This window comes from Pollachius pollachius (genome assembly GCF_949987615.1).
Source record: "Pollachius pollachius genome assembly, chromosome: 13".
In the NCBI taxonomy this organism is placed as follows: domain Eukaryota; kingdom Metazoa; phylum Chordata; class Actinopteri; order Gadiformes; family Gadidae; genus Pollachius; species Pollachius pollachius.
In genome coordinates this window covers 5,018,623-5,044,583 of record NC_136946.1, presented here as the reverse complement: position 1 = coordinate 5,044,583, position 25,961 = coordinate 5,018,623, and the positions used below count along the sequence as shown (strand labels likewise).

Here is a 25,961-nt window from a genome sequence, read left to right as displayed (position 1 = left end):
GCCATCGACACCTGCTAACACCGAGGCCCAGTGCTAGGTGTAACGTTAGCCACAGGGCTAATTCAGTTAGCAGCCTGAACGCGGCGTTTGGTTCCCCAGTACCCAGCCAGCGCTTAGAATGGTCTATCTATCAGTTCACTTTTCAAACCCATGGTGGTCCTATAGAATACTGTATACTATTTTTAATGTGCTGTGAATATGTTCTCTCATATTCTGTAATTTATTGAGCCAGGTGCACAAATATTTGCAAGTTTGAAAATATAAAGGTATTTTATTTATAAAATATACCCGATCATGTGTGACTTGTTTATAATTTTTTTATCATTTGCTTGGAAATTACTCATTGATAAAAATATAACATTATACCTTAATACATATAAACACATTTTGAATATCTGAATTTGTAATATCACAACCCTTAGGCCTACATGTCCGTACATGGAGATGGTCGCTAGATGGCGCTGTAGCACATTAACTACAGGAACCTGTGACGTCAGCACAGTCTCTTCCTTGCTGGTCATCTGTTTTGGTTTTGAGCGGCGAGCATTCCCCTCGACCATAACCACAGCGTCAAACAAGCGTTGATGCTCTGACGAACAACAGGTAACTTTACTTTTAGTTTTCGATGTGCGGTTAAGACCATATTCCGGGACCGAGGTGTGTAGTGTTGCTGGCTGTGCAGGGAACCTTTAGCAAGTATATTAGCCACATTCAGGAAGGAATTCCCAATGAAAACCATGAAACAACAAAGTGAAACCAGGCAAAGTGATCTAGTAACCAAAGTTATCCTCATAATAGGAGTTGTGTATATGGACCACCTTCTCATGCACAGCCGAAGTTGCTTGCGTCTTGAACTAGTCATCCAAGGACGTCTTATTTGATGTGCTTCCAGCGCAAAGCAGTTAAAATGTCCGCGTGTCCCTCTGACAGTAGGCCTACTTCAGTAAAAAACGTACCATAACATCAACCGACTCACCCGCATACTGATCCCCCCCCGACAGAGTGACCATGGACCAATCGGACGGGCTCGCGTACGACCAGGCGGAGGCGGCCAACTCCATGCGGGAGCGGACCATCGTGGAGAACAGCCTGGTGGTCCTGCTGCAGGGTCTACACGGCCAGGTGACCACCGTGGACCTGCGCGACGAGAGCACGGCCCGGGGACGCGTGGTCAACGTGGACGCCTACATGAACGTGCGCCTGGCCGACGTGCTCTTCCGCGACCGGAGGGGGCGCGTCTCGCGGCTGGAAGACCTCTTCATCACCGGCAGGAACGTGCGCTACGTGCACATCCCCGACAACCTGGACATCGCGGACACCATCGAGAAGCAGCTGGGCAAGATCAGCCGCATGCGGAATTATGCGGGAGATCGGGGTAGCAAGAAGAAGACGAATAAGTGATTTGTTTTGATGTGACGTCGAGACTGGAACTTGAACTTGGAGACGTGAACTCACGCATACACACATACACAACACACAAACGCACGCACAAACACGTTCGCCCTTATTTATTTGTCTTTTGAAATGTTTTTTTTTTCTTTTGTTGTCCGAGGATGAATACAGCCGCCCAGCCATGTGTTGACTTGGATATACTTTTTTCTTTAAATAACAGTGTTTGTGTTCTGTTACATAATATACTGTGTTGCGTGCTATAAGTCCTTCCCGCTGGGTCTATCCTTTGAACTTTAGAAATGACATTAATGAAGGAATCTGGAATGTTTCTGAATTGCAGAATAAACAACTTTTTAATTGAAAAGTGTTTTTAATGACATAACCACAGCAAAGGCCAGCTGAAGCCTTTATTGTTCATCTTCCTGTATGGTAGGCCTACGCCTTCGTCAGCCAGTGTGCTGTGTGGTGGTGAACATGTATAAATAATAGGTGTCTGAGTGACTCTGAATATGGCCCAGCATGTCAGACTCCTCCTGAAAGCAAGCCAAGAATCCCCAGTCCCAACCCAAGACATCTAAGATATGCACTTAGTGCAAACATTCTTGGCATCGATGAACCCAAGTGGGCCTCCAAACACTAACCCGGGGTGTTTTAATGCCATGTTGAACTACACAAAAACGCGTGTCTCAGAAGAACTCCCTCTAACCATTTCACCCCTCTCTCGAAGCCAAACATTTCTAACTCCAAGGATACGTTCCCCTCACTGAAAACACTTTCTCCGGTCGCACTACGACAAACAGCAGGTTCAGATCGACTCCTAGTGACCGAGGTGTTTACCGGTGAGAACACAGTGCTATCCAAAAACGCCATCACGATGACGCGATGTCACCATAATGTTGATGCCCTGCCTCGACCTTAATACTCATCCTGTTATTGTCGGGAGCGACCGGTCTAAGTTAATAACGATCCGCTCAGCCACGGAAAACATCATGTCACATGGGTCGGGGGGGGGGCAAACCGACGCGTGTTTCCACCGCGATGCCCCAACAAGCTGCTTTACACACACACGCACACACACTCACACACGCACGCACACACACACACACACACACACACACACGCACACACACACACACACACACACACACACACACACACACACACACACACACACACACACACACACACATCCTTTAACACCCTCTGACACAGCAGGAAGGAATTTTTACTGAGCCAATAGGAATTTACCAATAACAGAGAAAGGAAAAGAGAGTGTATATTCGGATGTTCTCTTCTGAAAAGGAATTGCCTACGTGTGTGTGTGTGTGTGTGTGTGTGTGTGTGTGTGTGTGTGTGTGTGTGTGTGTGTGTGTGTGTGTGTTTTTGAGAATTCAAGGAATTTGCAGAGCTGTGGATTGTGCGTTTTCCCAGCGGTGTGATGCAGAGGCCACAGCGGGCAGAGCCGGGGCGTTAGAGACGGCGAAGACAGTGTCCAGGAGGCAGGTGGCGCCCCACGCCAGACCCCGTGACCCGGCGGGCCCAGGCCAGGGACACGGAGACTCTAGTGTGTACACAATGTCCCGCACTTTGGAACCAGCGTTGCCAGATTGGGCACTTGTTGGAACCGAATAAAAAGGGGCGTCCCGCTTTTACAGCCGCTGGAATCTCCCGAGGTGGTTAGGGTTATTGTTCTTCGAGTCCATATTCGGCAGCGCTGCGGTCAGATTTGTCCTGAGACGCTTGTATCCCCCCCCGCCCCCCATAACTTCAACCATGGGTGTTTTCTTTACCGCGCGTCCAGACTCAGAGAGCGGTTTGAATGACAGCACGACCGCATAATGACTACTGCTCGCTGCTTCGCTGTGTGCAAGTACAGACGACTGAGTCCACACGGCCCGAGCCAGGAATAGAGCCCTTACGGAAGCCCTCCAGCTCTGACCTCACAAACAACTAACTTCTGGCCTGCGGTCGTCTCCAGTCATTCTCACACACACTCGCGCACACACACACACACACACACACACACACACACACACACACACACACACACACACACACACACACACACACACACACGCAAATAAGTGATTTATTCCGATGTGATGTCGAGACTGGAAGATGGACTTGAAGACACACGCGCTCGCGCGCACACACACACACACACACAAACACACTCGCACACAAGCACACACCCAAGCACCTGCTGTCTTGCGCAACAAAACGTCCAAGAAAAACATGAGGATCCCCTGTGTGTAAAGTAACGTGGCCAATAAACAGGTTCTATTGTTTCTGTGTGTATTAGTGTGCGGAGCTATGGGTATCACTGGACCCAGTTATAAAACGGACCGAATTTCAGAGTTTGAAATACAAAGAGGGTTATTAATCCACGCAGGGCCTGTGTGCCCAAGGTACGCCCCTCATGGCTTCCTGTTCCACCCTCCTGGATTAACACTGAACACTGCTTACTGTGGGGAGAGAGAGGGGGAGGGGGGGGGGGAGAGTGAGAGAGAGAGGGGGGGAGAGAGAGATAGAGGGAGAGAGAGAGGGGGGAGGGAGAGAGAGGGGGGGAGAGAGTGAGAGAGAGAGGGGGGGAGAGAGAGATAGAGGGAGAGAGAGAGAGGGCGGGGAGAGTGAAAGAGAGAGAGAGGGGGGGAGAGAGTGAGGGGGGAGAGTGAGTGAGAGAGAGGGGGAGAGAGACGGGGGGAGAGAGAGGGAGAGAGAGAGGGAGAGGGGGGAGGGAGGGCGAGAGGGAGAGAGAGAGAGGTAGGAAGGGGGGAGTATTTACAGTATTTACTCTGGAGAGAGGTGAGAGGGAAGAGTGGGAGGAAGAGAGAAAGAATCAGCTCACTGTGGACCAAGAGAGGGAGAGGAGCAAAGTTCAGTGTGGGAGGGAGGATGAGGGAGGTATAGAGAGAGAGAGAGAGAGAGAGAGAGAGAGAGAAGTGCTCAGTGTCCAGAGAGATCGAGGGGGGGAGAGAGAGTCAGAGGAACATTGCTCACTGGGGACCAAGAGAGAGGGAGGGAGGGAGGAAGATGGCGGAGATAGACAGGGGTGGGGGGGAGGTGGCAGGGAGGGGTCCAGCAGCAGAGGAAGTGAGGCGTTTGTTGTTTTTCTCAGTGTGAGTGAGACTCATCCTTTGTTTGTGCTTCTATTTAGTGGACTTGAAAGGGCCGCGTGCCAACACCCAGAAGAGAGGTTAGAGCAGGCTGGTCTGGGTGTGTGTGTGTGTGTGTGTGTGTGTGTGTGTGTGTGTGTGTGTGTGTGTGTGTGTGTGTGTGTGTGTGTGTGTGTGTGTGTGTGCGAGCGGCACTGCTAATAGTTATCTTCTGGCTCAGGAAACGCCTCCGTTTTAACGGGCGTCTCGCCCTCGTTCCTTCCCTCTATCACCGTCTCTCTCTCTCTCTTACTCACTCTTACTCTCTCTCTTCCTCGCTTTCCTCTCTCTCTCGCTCTCTCTTTCTCTCTCTGAGGAGAGGGAGTGGACCGGGGGAAGGAAACACACACACACACACACACACACACACACACACTCTCTCTCTCTCTCTCTCACTCGCTCTCTCTCACTCTCACTCTCTCTCCTCTCTGCCAGTCTCTCCACACAGCTCCACTGAGGTCCAGTGCTGACCAGAAGGTGGTGGAGACTCAGAGACACCAGACCTAGAGGAGAAGAAACAGCTCATGTACCCTCCTCTTCCACCGCAGCGATGAGGTCTTCCTCACTGGGGTGATTGACAGCTGATTATTGGACTTGCCACTGGTTTTGGTTGATCAGTGAAGCTCTTGACAATTAGCTGTGGAGAACTCTACTGTGGCTGGGGTGAGTGTTTCACTACTGTAGAGGTTTGGAATGAGCTTAGGAACAGCTTAGATTAGATAGGATGTTCTTTCTTTGTCCCAGACGAAGAATTTGGGAAAGATTACCATATTTATTTTTGGTCGAGTCTGCATAGGGTACATTATGACAACCAAGAAATACAGTTATTACGGTATGGTAAACCTTGCAATTGTATGTGCTTGCCACTTGTTTCTTCTAGCATCCTAATTTCTCTTTCTTTTGACAAATTTACGCATTGTAATTCTAAATTCCCTTAATGCAAATGAAGTGTCAAACAGTAAAAAGGTCATAAGAAAAGTAAAAAATGTCACAGATCACAGAGAAAATGTAACTATGGTGGCTATAGACCATCATGTACGCAGTGTCAAAAGACGACAGAAAACAATGTTATTCAAAGAGCAAGCAAAAGGTTGGCTTGATATTCTCCCAATTCCAAAAACCGTAAAAATTATTCATAGCTTCTACAGCTACTGAGATGCTCCACACTTTAACTGCAGTGTTCAGTAGCATAAGATTGTAAAGCATAGTAAAGCATGCAGAGACTGTGTAAATCAAAGAGCTGTCCACAGGGCATTGTGTTAGTGTCTATAAGAACTCCGCTCGGGTCTGTAGATGTGGTGAGATTACCAGCCAGTCAGCTGCTAAAGAAGTTACCCAAGCTTGTGATTGGCTGGTGTACAGCCTCCGGTGATGGAGAGGGGGGGTGAAGGGGGAGGGGGAGTTACTGTAAAACAAAGCGTTGTTTTTTTTAAACTGTCCCACGTCCCCCCCTGATTATTGGATTATCTAAACAGGAAGTGTGGAGGGGCTAGGGACAGGAAGGTGTTTTATGGGGCGACATAAACATCGCCAGCTGCTGCAGCCTCTGTGTGTGCTCCATGCATGTGAACCCGAGACGTGGACCCACTGGACTTTGTGTTCTAAGTCTGAAAGGAGTTTTAAAATGTCTCCCTGTGGACGACTTATCTTCTCAGACCCAGACAGTATCCACATCCCGCAAGAGGAGGTGTGAATGGGAGTTTTGTTATTTATATTCATCATACAACCTGCAGTCGCTCCATGGCACGCCACCCCAATGTATTAGGTTCTCAAACCATTCAGCCAGCATCCTTACACAGTATGTTGCGTTTCTTCCAACAGGCGTTGCACCGAACCACAATGATTCATAACACATAAGATATATAAAGAGTAGGTCTGGACGGTGGGCCAGGGAGGGACTGCCAGTAGCCGGGGCAAACAACATGTCATTAAAACGGAAAAGGCTGTTTCTTCTCACATAAACTGACCCCAAACAAGGCGGTGTACTCCACTGTTGAGGGCCTTGGGTAGCGAGCGTTCAGGATGCAGATGGCAACGTGCCGAATTAAACCAATAAGCAGACCACAGGAGTAGGAGAAGGGAGGAGAAAAAACACACTTGACATTGTTTCCCATGAGTCAGTGGACCGGGGCGGAGCCATGGTCACAACGCCGCCCACTCGCCACCAACACCAGCTCAGAATAAGGCCTGCGAGGGCCTGAATAGTCATGCGGATAAGGATCTGGACGACAGAGGGAACAGGCCAAAGGGCCCGATCGCTCAGATTAGGGCGGATGGGGTTGGGGGTGGGGAGTGATTTTCTAGTCCCTGGGGAGGACCAGTGTGGAAAGAACAACATTCTGGTCCCATGCACTGTTGTTGTTCCAGTGGCAGGAAAACAGTCCTTAGTGAGAGTGCGTGGAGCTCGACCGATCCTGGGATCTGACATGGCGGCAAAGCACTCCCCCGCGGCCTCGCAAAGTCAAAAGTGGCGAAACATCCGCTCTCGACATCCACCAAAGGCCCCAAGAGCACTCAACTCCCCCCCAAACGACAAACGCAATCGTGTACATGATTGCGACCTCCAAGACCTCCGCTACCGCTTGACTTCAAACCCCGAGTACGGGTTGTCGGTTCGAATCCCACGGTGGTTAGGCTCGGAGTCTCTGAGGTTCCACATGTGCCATGTAACACAAGACATGATGTCAGACCTGCTCACCCGCGACGGCAGTAAAGGGTTCCCATGCAGCCAGCGGAAATACCGTTCATCCAAACATGGCAATTAAACACAGCCGACCATGTCCTCCACGCACAGGGGTCCCCCACACACTGCGGTGATACGCACAATTAGTCCTATTTATGTCGTCCTGGTCGTTCGTCCATTCATTCGTTCTGATCGTTATATATGGTGCGTTATTTTCATTGTCGTTTCGTGGTGGCATGTGTCGATGTTGTCTGGGTCAATGTGCTCTTGAGCAACTCGTCCAGCTGCTACCACTCAGCCAGTTGTCTCTGTCTTCTGGCACAGTTGGCGCCGCCATCGGTGTGCAAGTATGTGCGGTGAATGTTAACATAGGGTAGACTCTCTAGTGGTTAGTGTGTTGGACTGCCAACCAAAAGGGTTGAGGGTTCGAACCCCCATGTCTCAATAGTCTAACCCTTAGGCATCCTTGAGCAAGATGCCTCCTCCTAACCGCTACCTGCTCACGTATGAAGAAAAATGATGTTCAATGTTTGCTGCTTTTGATGAAGGCATCAATTGTCAATCGTCATGTGAAATGTTAAGTCAGTAAAAGTAAAAGATTCAGTTTAAGTAAACGATTTTAAAAAGTGTTTCAAGTGACCCTAGTCGCCGCAACATGTCTTCCATCTAAATAGGCAAACCTCTATGTGTGTGTTTGTGCAGCAGTGATTTCTGGTCAGACCCCAGGAGCCGAGGGCCGCACGCTGTGAGCAGCTGCTTCCTGGAGACGTGATTGGGGGGGGCTCGACGAGCATGGAGCCCATCAAGAGAGACATGGAGCTGCTGAGCAACAGCATGGCCACCTACGCCCACATCCAGGGTAAGACACACCCCCCCCCCCCCCCCAGCCCCCTAACAAGCTCGGTGTTTACTGCCGTACCCGGCCGTTAAACCTTTGAACATGCAGCCTGCCCTCCAGCACTGCTGGGGAATTCCAAGTCTGTTTCAGTTTCTCGTCATTCACACTCCCCTCTCTCTTGAGGATCTTGGTGTCCCCCTCTCTCCCTCACTCTATATCTTTGTGTCACCCCCTCTCACTCAATCTATATCTTGGTGTCACCCCCTCTCACTCAATCTATATCTTGGTGTCACCCCCTCTCACTCAACTTATATCTTGGTGACACCTTCTCTCTCTCACTCTATATCTTGTTGTCACCCTCTCACTCACTCTTTATCCCGGTGTGACTCTCTCACTCTATATCTTGGTGTCACCCTCTCTCACTCACCTTCTCTCACTCACTCTATATCTTGTTGTCACCCTCTCACTCACTCTTTATCCCGGTGTCACTCTCTCACTCTATGTCTTGTTGTCACCCTCTCACTCACTCTATATCTTGTTGTCACCCCCTCACTCACTCTTTATCCCATTGTCACTCTCTCACTCTATTTCTTGTTGTCACCCTCTCACTCACTCTTTATTCCAGTGTCACTCTCTCACTCTATATCTTGTTGTCACCCTCTCACTCACTCTTTATCCCGGTGTGACTCCCTCACTCTATATCTTGGTGTCACCCTCTCTCACTCACCTTCTCTCACTCACTCTATATCTTGTTGTCACCCTCTCACTCACTCTTTATCCCAGGGTCACTCTCTCACTCTATATCTTGTTGTCACCCCCTCACTCACTCTTTATCCCATTGTCACTCTCTCACTCTATATCTTGTCACCCTCTCACTCACTCTTTATTCCAGTGTCACTCTCTCACTCTATATCTTGTCACCCTCTCACTCACTCTTTATCCCGGTGTGACCCTCTCACGCTATATCTTGGTGTCCCCCTTTCGCACTCACTCTATATCTTGGCGTCACCCTCTCATTCACTCTATCCCTCTCTCACCCTCTGGTTCTCTATCTCACTCTAAATGTTTCACTTTCACCCCATAGCACCTGTACAGTTCATCATCGCCAAAACCTCAAATATCTAATCTACATGACATCACCTCACCTTAAATTACATAGTGGGTTTCCAAAACACCTTAAACATGACTTTGAACCAGTAAAAGAGAGAGTGGACCAAGTATGACTACAGGCCAGAGACGCCAGCGAGCAGAAGGCTGAGTCGACCATAATCAGCGAATGGGCAGTGAGGCTTCTGTAGATAAGCTGCAGCTGGCGCCATGAAGTCAGAACCACAGGTCCCACAAGCAGGGACTCTAAAGGCCAAATCCTACTTCTGTGTCACACAGCCACAGTGGGTCTCTATGTCACCTGTGTAGCCAACAGGAGGCCGATGTCATAGCTCACAGGTGACACGCACCCCTCTTAAAAGTAACGGATGGCCAGTTTTGGCTTTCCAGCTACGTTTTACACTTCATGTTTGATAGACAAGTTAAGGATGTACAGTATATGCCAATTTGCGTGACTTCTTCATAGTATGAACATCCCTTAGATGCCACGAACTAGGCCCTGAAAAGTTTGTGACCTCGACACAAAACCATAAACCCACAAGCTACAGAGCAGAGACCGATGGTCGTCATGGTGACTGCATGTAACCGGTCTGCCTCTCTCCTTCTCCCTCAGCCAACCCCGAGAGCTTCGCCCTGTATTTCATGATGGGCGTGTGCTTCGGCCTGCTCATGGCGCTCTGCCTCCTGGTGACGGGCATCGCCTGCCGTCCGCGGCGCCCGGCCAAGGCCCCGCCCTCCCCCGAGAGGCGGCGTCTCAAGGAGTCCAGCGAGGGGGACGGCGACGACGACGACGACGACGACGATGAAGACGACGACGAAGACAGCATGGCAGACGACCGCACTCGCGAGCTGGCGGAGGTGGACGGCGGCGGCGGCAGCGGTTGCGGGATGCTCAAAGTGACAGTGGCGCCGGCGAGCGAGCACGGCAGCAGCCGCTCCAACGGGACGCTGCGGAGCGTCAACGTGTTCGCCTCGGCCGAGGAGCTGGAGAAGGCGCGCCGCCTGGAGGAGCGGGAACGCATCGTCCGCGAGATCTGGAGGAACGGCCAGCCGGACATACTGGCCACGGGCACCGGCACCATCGGACGGGTGCACTATCACTAGCGGGGGGGAGGCTAGGCCCTGAACCCGGCCTGGACCGCTGCCTTAAGGGGCCTACACACCGCCCAGACTCAAACCAACGGCCAACTGCCTTTATCCGACCACTCCATAGCCTCTCGTCTGACCTGTTCGGCAGAAAAGTTTCATTGAAACATACCGCAGTAGCATGTTTGTACGTTCGGTGCTTGCGCCTGATTCAATAATTCTCCTTTACATCAGGTGGCGCTAGTCTCATTGCAATAGTCCGCCCCTCCCACAAGCCACGTTGATTCGCTGGTCAACCAATCAGAGGCTCTGATTCTCAGACGTCAATGCTCTCAGACTTTGCATGTTGAATCGGACAAGACACCGTCCGTGCGGTTCAAAAAGCTTCCATCACAGCTGAACACACCGAACAGATTTGTTCCCGAACTCGTCAGTCTCCCCAAACGTGTCAGATTGCCAACAGTTGGGCCAGTTTGTTCAATGCTTTAATGACTACTAAGCTACTATGGTTTCACTATAGAGGACCCTGACCTGTCGGGCGCTTTGTCGCACCATCTTGGACGAACTGGCGTCTTCTTCTGTTCATTTTTTGTTATTGTTGCATACATGTGAATTTTTGCACAACCACTCGTGCGATTAAAGTTTTGTATTTCACCAAAAACGAATGCCTTTACAAGTACAAGATACAAGCTACATGTCTTGATTCTAACGAGCCATACCACTCACACTGCAGGAGTCTTATCTCAGTAGTAAATACTTTCCTAAATACCCCCCCACACACACACCACCACCACGTTATCATCGTCTCCCAGCCAGTCACTTCCTGTGTTTTCTTTCCCACAATTCCCAGCAGTCTCGTCCTATTTTAGCTCTTGCCCTGCGCAGTCTGTCTCCCTGTCTCGGCTAACTGAAGAGCAGTTTGTTTCGCGCCCATGAAAGAGGCTGTTTGTCCGCACAAGAGCAGATACCTCGGCCGGCGTAAACTGTAGGTGCAACCACCCAATGCTGCCAGCAAGTTCCGTGAGTGGAAAACTGAGGTTCCGAATTGGTATCCCCACCATGTGAGACTCATTTTATTCCCAGTCCTACTGGGACGGGACGCATGAAGCGGTTGGTTGTTGTACGTCTCGAGCGATCCCGGGCTAGGCGGGTAACCTGTCACGTGTGGAAGCGCGTGGCCCCGGGCCGGCTGAATCAGCGCGTGTTTTGGGTGCCAGAGAAAACAAATCAGGAGACTGTTGACCCAGACGGTGACTAATAGGTCTCTCCTGATTGGCGGTATGTGCACCTTTGGGCGGTAACAACTACTCCATATTAGCGAATTTACACGATTGTGTTACACTAATAAAAAAAAGTACAACATTTAGAAAGAGGAATAGATATGTACAAAAAGATAGATATAACGTTTGATAAAGATAGAGTTGGAAAGACAGACACATAGACAGGGGCGCTACCTGGCGGGGAAAAGTGGTACTGATTCTAAGGGCCCAGCCCAACGCAGCACGGCCCACGGCCCGCGGATGGCAATTAATAATATAATATATTATTGCCTTTTTTTTTTTTTTTTTGAAATGTCTTGAAATGTTTTTTGTTTTGAAAAAACAGTCGATAGATGTTGGGGGGGGGCCAAAATTAGAATCTTTCATAGGGCCCAAAATTCCTGGCAGCGCCCCTGCACATAGATATAAAAAATAGTCTGAACACAAAGTCAAATAAAAGATTTATTGAAAAGGACAAATAATTCAAAGATTAGGAAACGGTAAAAAAAAAAATAATACATTTCAGCTTCCAATTTGAAACAACCGATTCCATATATATGTGTTGCGTCAGTCCAGTCCAACAGGCTGCACGGACAGACGGATCAGACAACATGTTCTGCTACTCTGCCGCAGTCTCCCATCGTTATATCTTCACACACAGCCGAGCATCGCTTCTTTCCCTCTTCCCAGGCCATAAATTATAACAAAAAAGGGCACGATTTAACAGCCGCGTCGGTATGTTGCCAAAACTGAAGCGCAAACGTAAGACGCATATCTAAGTTATTCATCTCCTCGTAAAAAAAAAACAAATATTTTTGATCCTATCATAAAATGTGAACACAAAGGCCAGCTGTACTACCCTGAAGCAGTCACCGACACCTCTACAGCAAACGAAATGGCACGGTCACTAATCGTCTCCGAATTTAAAAGCAGGGCAGCATATCCACAATCAATGAGTACACGTCAAAACACAGATAAAACACCCACGGGTGACGAACGAAATGACCGAGTGGCACCGCGTGGAGGGAGATTGAACTGAAGACCCAAGAAAACAACGCAAGTCCGGCGGGTGCGAATGGTGACTTTCTTTATGGATATCGTGAAATCTGTATGTGTATTTATAATTGGTCCCGTGGAATAAACGCAATGAATTAACTTGATGAATCAACATCTCATGCAGTATACAGTTGGATTCATTAACCTAAATTAAAGTAAAAGTAAAACCCTTTGATCTTTCACTGTTTGCCCAACCCTGTTCAGTTGGAGTGGTACAGAGCTACAGCTAGCAGTACGGACTTCCTTTTAAGGTCAACTCCATGTTAATCTAAGGCACAAATGCAATTTGCTACTCATGCGTTTCTCAGAAGACCTGTCCGTCCGTCTGTCTGTCTGTCTCGTCCCCATTAACGGCCTCGCAAGGTGACCCACTGCTTCACCGGGGAAACCAAAACGGGCCTCAATATCACATGAGACCCAGCGCTCGCTGTCCATTTTAGGCCAATTAACTCCAATCTCTCCTTTTCCCGCTCCCATCTTCCCTCCAATTACAAAATTGCTGATACATTATAACCAACTTTAAACCTTAAGAGAAAGATGAGACGACTCGAAGTGCAACAAAAAAAAACGACAAATCAAAATCCCAAAACAGATCTGTGATCATAAACAGCGCTCTGAGAGTGAGGAGGGGGTGAAGCCGAGGGGGAAGAAGAGGAGGAGACCCCAGGACAGCCTGGAGGCGCATGAAGACGCACTACTTGGGAGCGGCGGTCTCGGCCTTGCTCTCTTTGTGCTCCAGCTCCATGGTGTCGTCGGCCAGCTCCCCCTCTTCCCCGCCCTGGAACATGTCGTGGGTCCACTTGGGGCTGGCCCCGCCCTTGCGGTAGACGAAGCGCCCCCGGCGGGTGGGAAAGGGCCCTCCCCGCCCGCGGCCCCGGGTGTCCACCCAGCCCTTCTCGCCGTCGCGGTCGTCGTGCTGGAGGGAGACGGGGGGGGGGGGGAAGAGGCGGACGGGAGGTTTAGGGAGAGGGGCGGCGGTGAGGAAGGGCTTTGGCATTAAGTGATGAAGGACGCGATTATCGGCGGCGTTGATATAGAAGGAAGATATAAGTGAATACATGAGGGGATATCTTCAGTAGCTTAAAGGTTAAAGGGGTGAAATCATTCCACCAGGTGGGAGTTTGATCAGCCGTTACAAGCCGTTTGAATGGGTAGACCCGCAACGTTTGCTGCTGTCCACTGTGGAGGCTGGTAGACTGATCTATCCCAGCATACATCTAGGTTGACACGCCCACCAGCGATGTCACTAAGGCATAGGGAAGGGCAGATTTTCAAACGGCTTGTAATGGCAGATCGCACTTGCACCTTGTGGCATGATGTGACCCCTTTAAAGTTATGGTAATCAAGTTTTGAATCATTAAAAAAGATTTACGTCATGTCATTTGTAATACTTTCTGAACCGCACGTTTGTATAGCAACTCACCAGCTCCACAGACTCACCAGGACACATTCCAGTGATCAGAAATCAATCAACAACGCTCAATACTGAGCTTCTCCTTTTGAGAGCGGATTCTGGGATTTGTAGTTTTCTAAAAGAAATCATCTTCTGCTTCACCACTTCAACTGATTGGGTATTTGCTATAAGATTACATCACATTCAATTAAAGGAAGTCTATGAATTAATGAAATGAATGGGGATGTTTCGGGGACTGACCAGGTAGTACTTCCGGCTCTTGGGGGTGTACTCGGGGTCCCACTCTTCGTCGGGGGGTCTCACGGGGGGGTTCATGTTGTTGGCCGGGTTACCGTTGCTGCTGTTGTTGTTGTTGTTGCCTGGGTAACCACCCCGGTTCCAACCCCGCCCCCGGACCCTGGGAAACTGAAACATCCAAAAGAAACGGTTGGGTTACTCGAATAAACAAATATAGGATAAATTTTCACTTTCAAATCAATGTGCAAAAAATATAGATTTTGATGTTAATCTGATCACAGCTGATGGGACTTTAGGAGCCAGGAATCAACAGAAAGGATTATCTGAACAGGGAGGGACGGAGACAGTCTGAGCTGGTTTAGGAACCGGCCCCCGGTTACATCCGGGTTACGCGGTGTGGTTTAGGGGCGAGGGGGTGGGTTTCTGGTGGGGTCACTTACAAAGCCACGTCCCCTGCCCCGGTCCATGTTGTGGCCCTCGTAGTCACGGGGGCCCCGGTCCATGGGGCCGCCGTAGTCCCGCGGAGGGTAGCGGCCGTGGCCGTAGCCCTCCTCCATGTGGTCCCCCGGGGGCCCGGGCGGCTCCCCCCCGTAGTCCTTCCCCCTGAAGGGAGGGGGGTACGGGGAGGGGGAGGAGGAGGAGGAGGAGGAAGAAGGAGAGCGATCCCGCTTCTTCTTGCTCTTCCTGCGGGCGGGGAGAAGATGTTGAGAGGAGGTACAGCTCCGACCGATGGCAGAGCTAAAACACTACGGGGACACCGATGGAGTCTAGTGGGGGGGGGGGGGGGTCCCAACCTTGGGGTCCCCTGATATACATACAGGGTCGCTGAAGATTACTGAAATAAGCTGAAATGGATTTTTAATGATTCATTTTAGCATCCAAGTCTCTTAGAATTCCTGTATATACGAACCAAATGACTTATGATTATGATTATTCATAACTACGCGCAAAATACCCTTCAGGCATTTAACACCTCCCTGGTCTTTAATGACCAGGGAGTCGGTCCTGCAGTGAATATTAAATCCCCTGCAAGTCGCTTTGTGCGTGTGTGTGTGTGTGTGTGTGTGTGTGTAGTGCCCGATAATTATTGAAACGTGCCCGGTAACAGTTCCCGATAACTGTTGAAACGTGCGAGATAAAAGTGCCCGTCAATTTATAAAAAGTGCCGGATAAAGTGTGCGACAATTGTTGATCACAATTTATGAAACGAAAAAACAAATGAGCGATAACATGGATGTATCCCGACGCGGGGGAAGGCCTCGGAGGTCCCCCGACGCACGGTGAGGACGTAAAAGCCTGGCTGCTCACTTGGACTTCTTGTGGTGCTTTCCAGCTTTCTCAGAGGAGCGCTCCCTGCTGGGTCCACGGGAACCCCCGGAGCTCTTGGCCCCGTCTCTCTTGGACTCCTTCCCAGCGAACCTCTTGCGCCTCTCAATATCCAGACGCAGGTCCATCACGTCACCTTTGACCTTTTTACTAGGGTCCTGCAGAGAGAGACCGCCGACGGACAGGTTAGCCAAACGCGACGAGGGACAGATTGAACAAATAATTGACACGTTGACTTAATTCATCTTTGTTGGCCCTGGTAGGGGGTTGTAATATGTGGAGTGTGTGCCGTTCATGAGGGAGGGTATATCAAACTGGGTTTCTGTTACAAGAGATGCAGGATGTACAATCTAAAGTGGTGCGATACTCCCTCTGCTGGTGATGTTGGAAAATACAGTTTTAAAATCACAGGTCACATGTTTTAGTGTGAGTAGTTCCAGTACTGCCATTAGTATTCAATCATCAAAAATAAAACTTAACAAAACCTATATATACACACACAAAAAGGTGCATCTCAATAAATTAGAATATTGTGGAATGGTTAATTCATTTTAATAATTCATTTTTAAATGGAAATAAATTCACTTTCCCACAAGATTCTAATTGATTGAGATGCACCTGTATATGTATAAATATTCACATTCCTCACATCTCCATCCAGCCATTCAGAAGAGGCCAGAGCGAGAGGCATGCACATAGCAGTTTCATAACAGACACGTGAATCACATTGGGTCAGTGGTAGCTTTTTTGGGTGGATTATCGGAGGAAATACTTACAAGGTAAAGGCATTGATAAGGGTTTCCTTGAGGACTCTGGATCTTAAGTCACCTCCTGACAGCCTTTGCTTGGGGCTCGTATGTACCCAATCAATAACCATATGTCATAGGCTTGGACTCGCTCGGCGCGTTACACAATACGCAATTGGGGCGCTTTTTCAACTTAGACTTTTATGCATCCTTTGAAAGAAAAGCACATAGCTGAACACTGCTGCCTTGCACGAGGCTCAAGGTTGACCTTGAGCTTTTGTTTTTGGTTTTGTTTCTCCAAAAAAAGAGGTGAAATGTTTGGTTATTAAAGACTGGGTCACCTTGTAGCTGGTGTCCTCCATATCCTCAAACAGGTGAGAGTGTCTCTTAAAGGCACTGGGAGAGAGATCGATTCTCCTGGAAGGGGGAAAGGAGACGGGCTTTATAAGGTGGGGTTATTAGAGACGCCGTGAACATCCAAACAGCTGTAGAATAAAGATGCTTTGCGCCGTTTGTGATGCGTTTAATCTATGTATGAATATAATATACAATACTAAATATAATGTATGTACTATATATACACACAATAACACACCCTGTGATTAAACAGGGTATTTAAAAAAAATACTGTACTCATGTTTACTAATGCAGTTTCTTTTTTATATCTTTGATGTATAATACTAAGCTGCTAACTTTGGTAACAAAAAACTATCTGAAGGCATGTCTACAGCATATTTACATAACCTACTTCAACTATAGCAAGATACCGTCAGTACATGCTGAACACGTGAGGTCAGAATCCGGTACAACAGCGGGACGCTACCTGTGGATTTCGGGGCTTTTCCTTGGCTTCATCATTTCTACCTCGGCCGCTTTCCTTTGGTAGATGGCAAACCTCTCGCTCAGACTCATATCCGAGGAGCGGAAGTGTTGAGCTGCACCAAACCAGAGACAGAAACACAGAGTTGATCATCCCCAGAAGGCCCCAAAACACAAATAAAATATAAAAATAGCAGTGGACCGATTTAGTCGTCGGCTTTACACCGTGTCATGGACAGACTCGCCCACTCTGCGCCCTACCGTGACCGCGGTGCGCGCCCGGTGCCCCACGCCTCACTGTACCTTTGATGTAGTGCACGATAGTGACAATGTGCTGAGCGAACAGATCCGAGGGGCTCTGGCGCAGCTGAGCCAGCTGCATCTGGTTGAACACCGAGCGGAACTCGGAGTCCTTCTTGGGGGGCGCGATGGCGGCGGCGGCGGCCTGCTCCCTGGAGGCCCGCCTCTCGATGGGCAGAGAGGAGCTGGGGACGGGGACACAGAGCAGGAGAGAGAAATACAGAGAGAAAGGCATGGGAGTTATAATAGTGTTGAGAGAGGGTGATTTAAATAAAGAGCGATAGAGCTGAGAGGTGTCTAAAGAGAGGCGGGTGAGTGGTACAGAAAAAGAGACATGGATGCAGGAGACCGATCCATATAGTGAGAGACGAAGGGGTAAGAACTAATGGAATGGGTGTCGGGTGTCGGTACAGGGATCGGCCCGGCGTTGCACGTACCCGGGCATCTCGTCCATGGCGGACATCTTCTGCTCAAAGTCGGCGCGGGTGATGGACATGCGCGAGGCCGGGGACCCATCGCGGGCCGCCATGGCGGCGGGGAACAGGGGCCGGTCCCGCTCCTGGCTCTTGGAGCCCCGGCGCAGTGGGGGCGGCAGCGGCATGGGCGAGGGGCTCCTCCGGTTCTTCTCCCTCTCCTTCTCCTTCTTCTCCTTCTTCTTGGCCTTCTCCTCCTTCTTGTGCTTGCGGCTGCGGTACACGCTCTCCTCCGGCTCAGCCTCGGCTCCTGCCGCCGCCGCCGCCGCCGCCGCCGCCTCCCTGCGGCTCTTCTCCTTGGCGGGCAGGGGGTAGGAGGTGGGGTAGCCCGTCTCCTCCTCCCACTTGCCGAACATCTCCCGCGACGACAGCGCGCTCTGGGGCTTGGCGCCGCCGGCGGCGAGTCCCTCGCCGCTGTCCTTCATGCCGTGGGCCTTCAGGAACTCCTCCTCTCCCGCGGCGAAGAAGGGCAGCACCTTCTCCTCCTTGGCCTCCCTGAAGGAGGCGCCGGAGGCCGGCAGGCTGTAGGCGGAGCCCGCCTTGCTGCTGCCGCTGCTCTTCTCCGGGTCGCGCTCCTGCCGGTCCAGATCCTTGTCCGCAGACTTGTTCTCCGCCAGGAACCTACAGAGGAAGAGGGGGCGCGTTTGTTAGGAAGGTTGTATGAATAGGTCGCTAATAACTTTAATACATTTACCCCAAAGAAAAGACTGTCCATACATTGAAGTCCAATAAATTAATGTTCTGGTTCCTTCAGCTCCTCCGCTGTGCTTTCTACTTATTGTTTTCAAAAAGGAGGCCATTGAGAACATACTTTTATCAGCTACCGCCGTCACGGATGCTTACGCTTCGTCAAGTCAATTTGGATAAAACCGACGTCAACTCAACATCCTCTCTACCAGTCCCAAGACAGGAACCCCAGAGCCACCCAGGAGAACCCTACAGCAGGGGGACCCCACAGAACCCTACAGCAGGGGGACCCCACAGAACCCTACAGCAGGGGGACCCCACAGAACCCTACAGCAGGGGGACCCCACAGAACCCTACTTTTTGAACGCGGAGGTGATCCCCGTCTTGTCCCCGGCCTTGGGGTCCTCCTTGGAGAAGAAGCCGAACCCTCCGAAGGTGGCCGTCTGCCCGGCCCTCGGGGGGCTCTTGGACGTGTCCTTGGGGGGCGGGTCGTCTCCGACGGTCCTCCACAGGGGTCCCTTGCTCCCGGAGCCGCCCGCATCCTCCTTGGCGCCGGCCGTCTTGGGGCTGGTGTCGTAGTCGATCCACTTCCCCCCGGCCACCTTCTCTATGGAGCTGCCGTCGGGCCGCTCCTGGCTCTTCTCCCGCGCTTCAGGCGGGCCCTCCCCGGCCTTCTCCTTGGGCTCCTTGGTGCTGGGCTTCCCCTTGCCGCCGCCGGCGTTCTTGCGGTGGCGGGGGGAGGGCGAGCGCGAGCGTGAGGAGTAGCTGGAGCGCCGCGAGTGCCGGGAGTGCCCCGACGACGAGCGGTCCGAGTAGCGGGAGCGGCTGCGGCTTCCCGAGCGCTTCCTGGGCGTGCGGGAGCGTCCCCGCCTGGGGCTGTGGGGCTGGGGGTGGTGGTGGGGGTGGTGGTGGTGGTCCTGGTCGTGCCAGCCCCCTCCTCCGCCACCCCTTCCTCCTCCACGGCCTCCTCCGCCACCGTCGTCCTGCCAGTTGTTGGCCCGGTAGCCGTAGTTGCCTCCGCGGTTCTGGTAGCGCCCGCGGGGGTAGTAGCCGCGGTTCCTGCCCCGGTACTGGAAGGGCCTGCGGTAGCCCCGGTTGTAGCCCCGGTAGTTGCCCCGGTTGTTCTGGTAGTCCCGGCTGGGGTAGTTCCTGTGGGGAGAGTGGGACCTGGAGCGGGACCGGGAACGGGAACTGGAGAGAGACAGAGAGAGAGACAGAGACAGAGACAGAGACAGACAGAGAGACAGACAGAGAGAGAGAGAGAGAGAGCAGGGAAAACAGGAAGAAATTAATTAGTTTACTAGTAGTAATATTTGCCAAGTACTCCCTTAGAAGAACCTTTAAACCAAAGCTAATATTTTAAACCAACACAAAGCTAAACCGTTAACTAGGTAGTTAAACAGGCGAAGGTGATACATTATTCATCTAGAGGGAAGACCCAAGGAGCAGGATGGTTTGTACTGTCCGACTACAACTAATAAACAATAAATCAACTGCTGCCTTTCAAAATGGCTGGCTAGCATATAGTTCTACTAGAGCAAGCTCACAACTTAATCTAGTCTACACTCAAACCACTAGCACTAGCACGGAGGCTAGCAATACAATATCAAAGTCAGTCAACAGTAAAAACTAAACCATACATTTAATATCTCAAACGAGGCCAATCAAATTCTAGACCTACAAACATTTGAGGCTTGCATGTTAGTGTTAATCAAAACACTGGTGCCAGCAGGGGGCGACACCGCAGGATGAAAGAATATTTAACACGGCCATGATCTGAACACATTCATTCTCACTATACCCTGTGTTATAGGTAGGTCATATGCAAAGAACACACATGTACTTCATGTGTAGTGAACACAAAGGATACAAACAGGACACAAAAGATACAAACATTTAAGGGAGTAACTATGCACTCTTTAAAGTTAGTCAATATTTGTTCAATGAAACTTCAGTTACTACGTGGCTTTTGAGAGCTGAAAGTTCAAATAACATGAATAAATATTGATATAGTATTAATGACGCAAATAGATATGGGAGTATATCAATAAGGGGTCGACTAGAACAATGCAATTTATGTGAAGAAGAAAAACTAGCAGACAAAGTTTTGAATAATAACTGAAACATAAAACACTGAAAGACCACACCAAAAATGAGACAACTAGTAAAAACCAAAACCAAGCCATATATATAAAGCCATCGAAATACATAGGACTAACAGTGCCTCACTGACTCCCCTTTGCATGTCAAACAGCAAGCAAATCTAAAGAGAGCTAGGCTCATGCAAATTCTGCTATTAGTATAACCAAAGCACAGTGATACTGACGCGCAAGGCAGTGGGGTCGATATTTAAATGAGCGATTGCTCAGCTTACCCCTTCTGACTCCTCATGACGATTATTCAACACACTTTACCAGCGTCAATAAAGAGCATAGCATGCTAGCGGGGATGTTCCCATTGATATGCTAGGTGGGCATAGGCAGACAATCCGATCTGGGCCGGTACAGCTCCCTCGCTGCCCTTTGACCAAGTAATCGATGACCTGCTGTGGGGTCCTCAAACAAACCACCACCCTTCTGACAGCCTGCGTTCACGGGGACAGGCCTATAGCAGAGAGGGCGGCTTGAGGCTCCTGGATCCCAGCCTAAAAACACAACCGGGAGTGCACAGCACCACGGCTACAAATCCACGGCCAAGGTGTGTGCGACGAGACCGAAATAAAACAACTGCAACCGACGAAACCTAATATTGAGCTCCTTAATCTGCCGCGGATCTCTTGTCGGACAGCCCTTCAGCGTCAGTGGTGGGGTGAAAAGACTGACACTTACGCATCAGTTTCAGTTTTAAAATAATAACTGTACTCCAACTGAATAACCGCACCGAGTCGTGTCTCGTCAGCGTGAACTGCCTTCAGGGCACATCCGGCTTCCGCGAGACGGCGGTCTCATCGAGGGAAACAGGTTAGTGCGTAACAAGACACAGGAGGAGGAATGTGGTTTGGTCTACGATTGGCTGACGGCAAATGTAAAAACGCCTGCCAGCCCCGCCCTCTGCAAGCCTCATCAACCGGGGCGTGGGAACAGTGGTTGAGGTGAAGAACGCCCTTTTCAACACGCAGTCACAATGAGACTTGGCGGAAGTAGAGTTTCACCATCAAGCAGGAGTTCTGTATTAAGTTTAACATCCTTCTAACGCGGAGGAGTTGGTTTGGTTTACCTGTAGCGACGCTTCCTGGACCTGGAGCGAGAGCGGCTTCGGGAATGGGACCGGGAGTAGGACCTGGATCTGGAGCGGGTCCGGGATCTAGTGCGAGACCTGGGTGGAGAATCCGGTGCCTTGGACATCTCTGTAGCCGTCTTTGTCTGAGTTAGTGGTCCCTGAAAATACACAAGAGAATCTCGGATGACGTTTTTGACAATTTTTGAAGCGAGTTACAAGTGAGGCTGAGTGAGAACAATCGAAGCATTTGAACAAAAGGAGTGTGGCTTTGATTATGCAAGGTTTGCATGAATAGTATTTTTTGTTAAATTATGATAGCATCAACGTTGCACAAGAGAGCTGATATAGAATAACCTGCAGCTCAAACTCTTTATTATTTGCGTGCACGCAGCATCTGAAGTCATGGTCACGAAACAGAGAAACACATTGTTAGTCGCAGCCCAACACCATTTTCCGAGACACATCACAGGGGGAAGTAAGCAGCTGTTCTCTAAAAAGTGCGTACTCAATGTCCCCCAGGTCCAGGCATCACCGGCCCTAATCGGGGCTCTATGTTTCCAGAGCCAAAGACAGCCTGGGTCTGGGGGAATGCCTGCAACGCCTGGAACCCTTTCAGCGAGATCCTTTCACCTCAGCCTCATGATCCTCTGGCCAACAGCCCCTCTGAACACCCCCTCTACGACCTTCATAGGAGCGCCAGTGGGGGGGGGGGGGGGGGGGGGGGGAATAAAGATGACTCCTTTATAATGGAACTTATTTACAGCATGGGGGGCGGGGGGGTGCCCTGTGGGTAAAGGCCTCTTAAATAGACCAATTACCCCAAGGACAGCTGCAGCCATCCCTGCAGTAGATAGGATCAGCAACGCAAGACCCTGCAGCCGGAGAAGAACGGAGAAAGATCCTCCTTACGGAGAAAGCCAACTAGGTCGCACTTCCAGTGCTCTGGCAATAACAAGGGACTCAGATTTCGGTTTTACCTTTAGTCACCCAAATGATAAAAAAGAAGAAAAGAGACAATACAAAAGATGGTAGATTGACACAGACAGGCTGAGGATGAGTGCATGGTAGTGTAAGACCCCGTGAAGAAAGCAACAATAAGATGGCGTAGTCATATTCCACTAAAGATCTCGGTTAAATAGAGATTATGATGATTAGTGTTCCAAAAGGACCACCAAATCCTGCCCCAGGTTTGGCGTAGCCAGGAATTCAGCTCTGCTTTCGTTTTGCGCTGCAGTAAGCCGTGCAGCTGTTGGTCGGAGGGTAGCAGCCACTCTCTCAACAGAATCCTTAAATCAATTATGATAACCGTATTACTGAATGAATAATCTTCCCAGCTCCTTAGAAAAACCGCTGAATACGTGCATTTCTGAAGGTCTGATGAGTGCAACACAAGATAGAAACGTGTGTGAAAGGCCAAGTCAACCTCAGAGGAAGGGGGTTGGGCAGCAACAGATAAAATCATCCAGTCCGACCCCATAAATGTGCGATGTAGGTCAAATAGTGTCCAGTCCCCATGTACACAGTCTACCTGTAGACATCCTACAAGATAACCCCAACTGTCCCTACATGCTTCTTATTGGCCTGCATCGGAATTAACTGTGTGTAGCTCCGGGAAAAGCATATTCTGGTGACTAAAGCATTCAATTCATGACAGAGAAATTACAACATGCACCACCCTTAAAAGGACAGGGAGTGCCTTAGTGTGTCACAGTTCACGGACCTCCTCCCCGCTGAAGGACCCTTGAGACCTTCAGAGCGGTGGGGCGGAACCATGTGTGACTGAGGACACCACTGGAGTGTCATCAGGTCAAGAGGTTGCTGATACGGCTACCTGGATTGTCCATTCAGCTGCTATCAAAAAAAACAACTGTTGCTCCTCAACTCCACAACCGACTGCAGGCTAAGGGCCCTCCAGAAACCCACTATCAGCATTTCATGTAGATGACTGCAATCGACAGGAGCGGATCTGTAGCACGCCACTCAGGAAGCTTATCTTGACTTGGTTGGGTTTGGTTGAGCAACTCTCAAAGCGGAAAACCGACTTTATTGAAACAGGACTTCCAGCAAATGTGGTCACCTGCACGTCAGCCCATCACTCGATTTGATGAAAAGGCACATGAGTATTGCAGGCAGGCTTTAGATTTTTTTGGGCCTCATAGCATAATTGCTTGAGTCTTATTTTAAGGTTAAGCTTGCATCAAGCATCAAAAATCCCATACGACTTAGGCAGATACTATTATGGAATGAAAAAAAAACACTCTGATTGGCTTAGGATATGGCCAATGGGGCACAGTGAATCAGAGGCGTTAGGAGAGTAGAGTTAGATATGACAATTTGGCCTGAATATTACTTTAATATGGCATTAATTTGTAACCACGATACCTTAAAATGGTTTCGTATAAACAGGTTAACACACCACAGGCTAAATAGTTCAACCAACTGAATTCTCAAATACCTAACTTGAACAAACAGACCCATCAAATCTAATAGGATAGGATTCCCGTAAGCCCAGAAAGAGATAAGGTAAACACTGTATTTGCCCTTTAGCAGAACATATGCCCACCCACATGCCTCAGGAGTAAAGGGCAACTGGATGATAGTTTACAAATATACAACTCAAACCTACTCATCCAGAATGCTTAATTACATATCGAGGGTGTGAACCAGTGCCTGATTTGACTGATACCAATTCATTAAATTAATAAATCATCCACGAGTGTTAATTCGAAGACACACTGCAATAGACCGAAACTGGCCTCCACAGCTAAAAAACAAAGCTATAAACCATAACAATAAAGCCAACGAATCAACATCTACAGCATCACACACAACTTTATTTTATTTATGAAACTGGCTTGAGTCTCATCTTCACATCATGCAGCCCAGTGCCAACCACCACCATGGTTATAAAAACAAGCTGTGTTGGTGCATCCGAACCCCGACCTGCCCGTCAATCAAGACGAGACCCGACCACGAGACCGACCTTGCCTGAGCACGAGACAAGACACACAATAAAAGCGACACTCGGGACCGCTGAGGACCCGTGTGATCCGCATGGTGCAGTCCCCAGCACATAGCCCTCTAGCCACACTCTCTCTCACTAAATAACACGCCAAGTCATTCGCTTACATTATTGCATTGCCGTTGAACGCCGTCCACTGTTAGTATTGACCCACTCGTTGAATGAAGCAGAACTAACCTTTTTGTGTAACACCGCAGACTCTCTCTCTCTCTCTCTGTCCGTGTTGACTCTGACCAGTGCCTTGCTCAAAGTGAGGCTACCGCCGAAGCTTAGCCGCTTGTAGCTTCCTGGTTGTGCAGGCTGATCCTGCGACCGTCGGCCCCCACGGTTAGCGCACTAACTAGCTGCTAGCTAGCTAGCGGCGGATATGTATTTTGTTAACCACTGGGAACGAGATTAACCCCGTTGGTTGTAGGGTGAAGCTCCGCCGTTGTAGACGATGCGAGTGTTAGCGACCGTAAAAACGTTTCATTTTCTGTTTGCTGTCGCTCGATACTACGACTAGCAACCGCCTCCTCGAGTGCGCTGAGTGGAAGTCTCGCGAGACGTGGCGAGGGAACGAGATGAATAGCGAAGTCAATTTCCTTACGATTTGTATAAAAATTACCTAGTCATTTTTTATCTCATAAATTTCCCTCAATGACAGTAAATACACTGCAATCTATGTTTTTGGCCCTTGAAGCCAATGGCAAAAGTCTGACTTTTTATTCAAGATATTTTTTATCTGTTTTATTTTTTATAGAAATCTCCTGGAAAATTGGACTATAAAGAAAACCCAAACAAAAGTAGTCTATCTGATTGGGCCTTTCATTGAGTGTACTCTAGGCTACATGTTTTTGTAATGGCATACTTTCGTCATTTGTTTGTGCCTTTCGCCCATGGTAACATGGTAACCCGTTTCCTCAACACCAGTTAGTAGGTGAGGGGTATTTATGCTGCACTATTTCCGTCTCTAATCACATCATGCCAGCCGTACTATCTGCAAAGCAGGCGTGAGAGGTGGTGAAGTGAGGAATTAATACTACTGAACTGATACTGTTCGGTTATAGACTTTGTAAATGTCGTCTTCGTGTAATAATTAAGAATCGTCTCAATCGCCACGTACATTAACTGAATCGTATTGTTTTCCTACTTACTCGTGT

General features: G+C 49.6%; 3 protein-coding genes across 10 annotated transcripts; 2 read left to right on the top strand and 1 right to left on the bottom strand.

Moving 5' to 3' along the window:
* Window positions 1–525: 525 nt before the first annotated feature.
* Window positions 526–1,756, top strand: lsm10 (LSM10, U7 small nuclear RNA associated). The gene is made up of 2 exons (XM_079750163.1): window positions 526–603; window positions 1,002–1,756. The coding sequence occupies exon 2, from the start codon at window positions 1,009–1,011 to the stop codon at window positions 1,399–1,401; it is 393 nt and encodes a 130-aa protein (XP_079606289.1). The 5' UTR covers window positions 526–603; window positions 1,002–1,008; the 3' UTR covers window positions 1,402–1,756.
* A 3,267-nt stretch (window positions 1,757–5,023) lies between these two features.
* On the top strand, window positions 5,024–10,973 carry eva1bb (eva-1 homolog Bb (C. elegans)). Of its 2 annotated transcripts, none has more exons than XM_079749014.1 (3): window positions 5,024–5,210; window positions 7,936–8,089; window positions 9,789–10,973. In XM_079749014.1, exons 2-3 carry the CDS (start codon window positions 8,023–8,025, stop codon window positions 10,277–10,279), a joined length of 558 nt encoding a protein of 185 aa, XP_079605140.1. In that variant the 5' UTR covers window positions 5,024–5,210; window positions 7,936–8,022; the 3' UTR covers window positions 10,280–10,973. The 2 variants fall into 2 exon arrangements, with proteins under 2 accessions (XP_079605140.1, XP_079605139.1); XM_079749013.1 differs by having other exon boundaries at window positions 7,933–8,089.
* A 996-nt stretch (window positions 10,974–11,969) lies between these two features.
* Window positions 11,970–25,348, bottom strand: thrap3b (thyroid hormone receptor associated protein 3b). Of its 7 annotated transcripts, none has more exons than XM_079749737.1 (12): window positions 24,997–25,348; window positions 21,795–21,955; window positions 18,936–19,769; window positions 17,856–18,512; window positions 17,422–17,603; window positions 17,123–17,234; window positions 16,641–16,716; window positions 15,536–15,711; window positions 14,668–14,911; window positions 14,231–14,395; window positions 14,000–14,105; window positions 13,352–13,492 (listed from the first exon to the last, which is right to left on the bottom strand). In XM_079749737.1, exons 2-11 carry the CDS (start codon window positions 21,920–21,922, stop codon window positions 14,046–14,048), a joined length of 2,634 nt encoding a protein of 877 aa, XP_079605863.1. In that variant the 5' UTR covers window positions 21,923–21,955; window positions 24,997–25,348; the 3' UTR covers window positions 13,352–13,492; window positions 14,000–14,045. The 7 variants fall into 7 exon arrangements, 6 of the variants coding, with proteins under 6 accessions (XP_079605860.1, XP_079605861.1, XP_079605863.1 ...); XM_079749738.1 differs by having other exon boundaries at window positions 13,355–13,492; window positions 14,017–14,105; XR_013812345.1 differs by having other exon boundaries at window positions 13,433–13,492; window positions 14,017–14,154.
* Between the last annotated feature and the right edge of the window lie 613 nt (window positions 25,349–25,961).

Bases quoted from the DNA above. Each gene is read 5' to 3' on its own strand.
- lsm10 (XM_079750163.1), top strand. From the start codon at position 1,009: ATGGACCAATCGGACGGGCTCGCGTACGACCAGGCGGAGGCGGCCAAC.
- eva1bb (XM_079749014.1), top strand. From the start codon at position 8,023: ATGGAGCCCATCAAGAGAGACATGGAGCTGCTGAGCAACAGCATGGCC. The intron at 8,090-9,788 runs GTAAGACACACC...CTTCTCCCTCAG, and splicing joins CACCTACGCCCACATCCAGG to CCAACCCCGAGAGCTTCGCC.
- thrap3b (XM_079749734.1), bottom strand. From the start codon at position 21,922: ATGTCCAAGGCACCGGATTCTCCACCCAGGTCTCGCACTAGATCCCGG. The intron at 16,717-17,122 runs GTAGCGTCCCGC...TCCCCCTTCCAG, and splicing joins AAAAGCCCCGAAATCCACAG to GAGAATCGATCTCTCTCCCA. The intron at 14,396-14,667 runs GTAAGTGACCCC...TGGATGTTTCAG, and splicing joins GGGGCAGGGGACGTGGCTTT to TTTCCCAGGGTCCGGGGGCG.